Source organism: Mercenaria mercenaria, chromosome 9 (genome assembly GCF_021730395.1).
Source record: "Mercenaria mercenaria strain notata chromosome 9, MADL_Memer_1, whole genome shotgun sequence".
Classification (NCBI taxonomy): Eukaryota; Metazoa; Mollusca; class Bivalvia; order Venerida; family Veneridae; genus Mercenaria; species Mercenaria mercenaria.
Genome location: NC_069369.1, coordinates 82,522,437 through 82,527,635, shown reverse-complemented (window position 1 = coordinate 82,527,635; position 5,199 = coordinate 82,522,437). Strand labels below are relative to the sequence as shown.

Genomic DNA, 5,199 nt, shown 5'->3' with positions numbered 1-5,199 from the left:
GCTGTCACTTCACAAGAGTCTTCACAGATGTCCATTTGCTGTCACTTCACAAGAGTCTTCACAGATGTCCATTTGCTGTCACTTCACAAGAGTCTTCACAGATGTCCATGTGCTGTCACTTTACAAGAGTTTTCACAGATGTCCATGTGCTGGTACTTTACAGCAATGTGCAAGACCTATACACGCATTGCTAAATCATTTGTTAATGCATTGTTCTACGGTTGCAAGTTTGAACACTTATGGACATTTTGATTTTTTTCAACCCTTTCAGGTCTTATAACTGTTCAAATTTCTATTTACCTAAGAATCTAGGTGGGGTCAAATATGAAAATAAGTAAAAAAGCGTACATCGTCTTCTCTTCCATACAACGTACTCACTTGTAACAACCAGCACTCCAGACAATATTTATAATGAAATGCATATACCGTATAGTAAGAAACTACGCGTTATGCTGAAACTTGCGCTATAGGTATAAGATACTTTCGTTAATTATCTTAATACAAAAAGCCACATAATAAATAAAAGTTTAGTTACATCAAGTTGTTCTTTTAATGTCAGTATTAAATATCGAAATAGACGTTTGAATATGCAGACCTATTTGCGAGCGGTGCAAGCTGTTTTTCTTATTACCTTAATGCAGTTTTACATGTCGCTTGAAGTAAGGGCACTGACGGTTTGACATACTATCGTCCGCAAATTTTTTCTGTTTTAAACAATTCCATACATCAATGGAATCGCTTCACTATGTCATTTACACTTTACAGATGTTTCTTGTTGGTAGATTAGTTTTGTTTATGTTATTTAAATGATAGACAGGCGCCTGGGTAGAACCATCCACCTTTAGTAAGCCAGTTAGATAATTTCCTCACATAAATATTTTTACATCATAAAAGCGAGGTTTCGAGCCTACAAGTGACGCAAAGCCTAAAACCTAACAGTAAAACATGGAGCAGCCCACTCTTGTCGGTAGAATTCGACATTGAGTACATGCGTGTTTTCACAAAAGAACAATTGAAAGGCAAGACATTTTTATCACATGTATAAAAATTGTACTTTCTTCAACTTTTTATCATTTCTCAGGTAAACAAGAGGGTATTGCAAAACCTAAACATTTTAGTACAATGTATCTGTATGATTTAATCACTTCTACTTATAATGATTTATGTCAATATCAACCTATCGGACCTTAACAGAACATTTCGTAAAAATTGAACCGTTTTACAAGCATATTAAATAAAAACAACTTTATTATTTCCATTCAGTGACGCCAACATACCCGGAGCTTACTACACAAACAAGTACTTGATAATATTCAAAAAATACCAGAGTTCTGTAAGTATAGAATACAATCATGTGAAGGTCGTTGGCCCGTAATGACAATCGGAAAGTTACGTAATCTCCGTATGCGAATTTTTACGGAAAGTATTGTGCGCGCCAGCTACATTTACGTCCGACGTATGCCGAATTGCAAAACGAGAGTTCGTGATCATACGGAAATTGCCGAGTGGCTTCATGAGCTCATTAACTTAATACAAAGCTTGGAATAACTGTTTGCATTATCATAACGTTAACATAGTAACATAGAAAGTTAATAATATCGTCTAACTGTGTAAAACACTCAATCTAACTTTGATTACCACTTATGATGTTTACAGAGAATTTAAATATCATTCGTTTCACATTATTCATATCAATAATACGTTATTAGAAATAGTGTGGATAGACAGTCTAGTCAAATTAAGGGTTTAACAAGGGGTTTTTCATTTATTTCATAAATCTGTATTTGTTGGAAGAGTATAGAAATATTTTATCGGCTGTACAGTAGTAAATAAATTTGCTGTATGTTATAAAAAAAAATAAAAAAAATTCACAGTCTTCTGAGAGCTGTAACACATAGCCAGGTCCATTTTAAAAACAATTACTAGCCTTATTTTCTTAAATGAGATATAAACCACAAAAAATCACGAGAGAATTTTTGTCTGTCAGGCCAACGCTATGGAATATCTTCCAAACTGACAGCTAAAATGTGAGTATGAACACATGAGTAATAAGGTTTGTTTACATTTCTGTAAATGCAAAAAATCTCCATGTAAATACTACCAAAATGTCAAGTATAGGTCCACAGTGAAATTAAAACAGGAACTGACTTACATAAAACATGAAAATGCCACTTTAGCAGGGAAAAAATGAGGATTTTTTCTTTCCGCCATTATCTGCTTGATTACCTATTTAGTACTATTGTTCCTTTACTATACCATTTCAAACAATAAGCAAAATACTATTTGTAACAACACGGATATTTATTTTTATCTTGCCTCCTACAGGTTTCTTGCATTTCTATTGGCCAATAGACGTCACGTGGAGACAGGATATATTCCATATCCTGCTAGTATATTTCAGATATGAATTTTGATTAAAACAAAATGGCTGCCACACTGTTGGCTTAATTGAATCAAGCCGGATTATTTATCAGCTCCAGTGATAGTATCGTTTCCGAGGGTAAAGTTAGTGTTTCTTGCCGATTTCATTCTACTTAAGTTGAGGCTCATGAAGTTTGGCAAAAGTTAGCCGTAAAAGCGGAATTACTCTGTATGGAATACACGGACGTTGAAATCTTGTTTTGGAAGTTAAATAGTTAAATCATTCTGAAATAAAGGAATTGACATATTTGTTACTCAGCAGTTTATTGTGGAATCATTTAATCTACGTGCAAGATAAATGATTTAACAGGAAACGGGATGAAAGCCGAAGTATCAAGACATTTATGACATCGTGATATCCGGTAACTTTCGAAGGGATGGAACAAGAAGTTTTTTAGTGTTTCTAATCTAAACCAGTTCATAACCTGTGTAAATGAGCTTTTGTGTTTTGTGATTTAACCAAATCACATGTCATTGTGCATTTTATGGCTGGTGTAAATCAACTAGTGATGACCAAACAAATGATTTGTAGGATTCCAGTCTGCACTGTAAGTAGCTTTGTTAGTTTACAAAATGTGTTGATAATAGCATGCAAGTAAAGGGTAGTCGGCAAGATAAGATCGTTACACTGCTTGTTGGTGACAGGATACGGGATAAACGCTGTCTCGAAAATCCATATATGGATTTCCCCGACAGCGGATATCGCTCGAGCCTGATATGGATTTTGGAGACAGCGTATATCCCGTATCCTGTCACCAACAAGCAGCGTAACTAATAATATCAGTAAATCTAATTGTTAATGAAAAAACCTATTAGTTCATATACTGGGTACTTTAATATTACATATATTACAGCAATATTCATAAAGACAACAAATGTATTACTGGACAGTAAATGAATTCGTGAATATTGTCTTACAAGAATGTTTATTTTTTTTTTGTGATGGCTTCAAAGAGGATCATCTGATACAGTATACTTAAGCAAAACAAGTAACACGTTTATTATTTGTGCATGTTTGTAAGAGTACAACTCATTCTGTTCTCATATGGTAGTATAATCATCCGAAACTATAGTTATCTAGCCGCCCCTCTTATTTTATTCAACCACTTAGTAATTAATGACAAGAAATAATTTCCTTTTAACCTCTGTGTGAATATCATATAGCCATCATCTTTTTAAGAGATTCAACACAATTTGAAAAGAAAGACTTATGATCATTGTCCATATTTGTCCTTGAACTTGTATACGTGTTATCATTGTTTCTGTTTGCATCCGATCGATTTAAAAGGTTCGATGCCAACTTGTGTTTCTCTTTTGCAGCTATTTCATTTGACAACCAATCAAAAGCTTCGAAAAGGCCATTGTTCGTTTGGTCGGCAGCGCTTACACCGAATACCATCCATCGTCTATCACGCATGCATCTTTCATCTTGTAATCTACGTATAATCTCCTCCGGTTTGATGGCGTCCAAAAGATCTTGTTTATTAGCAAGAACTAGAACCGGGATGTCCTTCAATTCATGTTCATTTACTATGATATGTAGCTCTGTCAAAGCATCATTTAATCTGAAAGCAAAAGAGAAAACATGTTATTTACTGTATGAACATGTGAAAATTTGTTTATATCGAGATCATATATTGCAAATAAAAAATAAATTTAAAATACGTATGAAATGCGTTTCAAAATGTTTTGAACTCTCGAAATGTATATGAAATATATATGCACGGTCCTTGGATATGATATACCGAGTTTTTTATGTTACTATCATAGTATCAATAATTTGATAATTACAGTTTAATTAAAGTGCACACTTTCCTTTTCTATTTTCTCTGCATTCAATTCCGTAACAGATAAAGGTTTCTACATACAATTCTTAAAACAATAAATAATAGTTACTTATTCAAATTAACGCAATTAAGAATATTCACGTTGAATTTTAGTGAAATAGATACGTACCTCACCCTGTCATTACTATCCAGGACATATACCAGACCATTTGTGTCTTGATAATAATGTCTCAGTAATGGTCTTACTTTCTCTCTACCACCTATGTCCCATGTCATCATATTTATGTTTTTATAGTGCAATGTATCTACCTTAAATCCAATGTTAGACATTGTGGTAACTACTTCACCAAGTTTTAAAGTATGTAGCGTAGTCGTCTTTCCTGCCTCATAAAGACCCAAAATTAAAATCCGTACAGTTTTCTTATCATATAAACGTTTAAACATAGAGTTCCCAATTATTATATTTCACTTTTAACTAGGTACATTAAATAATTTATACTGCGCATTTAAATAGTACTACCAATCATATCATACAAACACATCGCTGTTTCCACGTCACCAATGTTTACACCCGGTTACTATAAATAGATTAGGTGTACTATTTCATAAACTTACAGTGAAAGTCAATAGGCATGTATCAGTACACTAAATTATAAATAGGCAGGTTACACATAAAACGGTAGTCATTTTCCTTGCTAATTCCAGCTAATTATGCTTTTAAGTAAGCTACTGAAATACCTATTGTATCATGATACTTTCAGTGTTTTAAACAATAAGGTAAATAAGTATGTTTACCTTATGAAGGTCATTCTAAAAATAATGACAATCGCGCGCTTCACGCAAGGAACTCCTGTTATACGTACGTTTGTAATCCTGCAGTATTTTATTGAGAACTACCGTACCGTTTCGGAGTTTTGTATCAGGTGTAATCATATAAAAGCGGACACATATTTGAAATTAGAGCGTACAGTAAAGTACGTTATTCTGTAGA

The 5,199-nt window shown here is 33.5% G+C and overlaps 1 protein-coding gene across 1 annotated transcript; it reads right to left on the bottom strand.

The window, feature by feature from the left end:
* Nucleotides 1–1,027: 1,027 nt before the first annotated feature.
* LOC123548154 (uncharacterized) lies at nt 1,028–4,726 on the bottom strand. The gene is made up of 2 exons (XM_053551893.1): nt 4,378–4,726; nt 1,028–3,986 (listed from the first exon to the last, which is right to left on the bottom strand). Exons 1-2 carry the CDS (start codon nt 4,650–4,652, stop codon nt 3,578–3,580), a joined length of 684 nt encoding a protein of 227 aa, XP_053407868.1. The 5' UTR covers nt 4,653–4,726; the 3' UTR covers nt 1,028–3,577.
* Between the last annotated feature and the right edge of the window lie 473 nt (nt 4,727–5,199).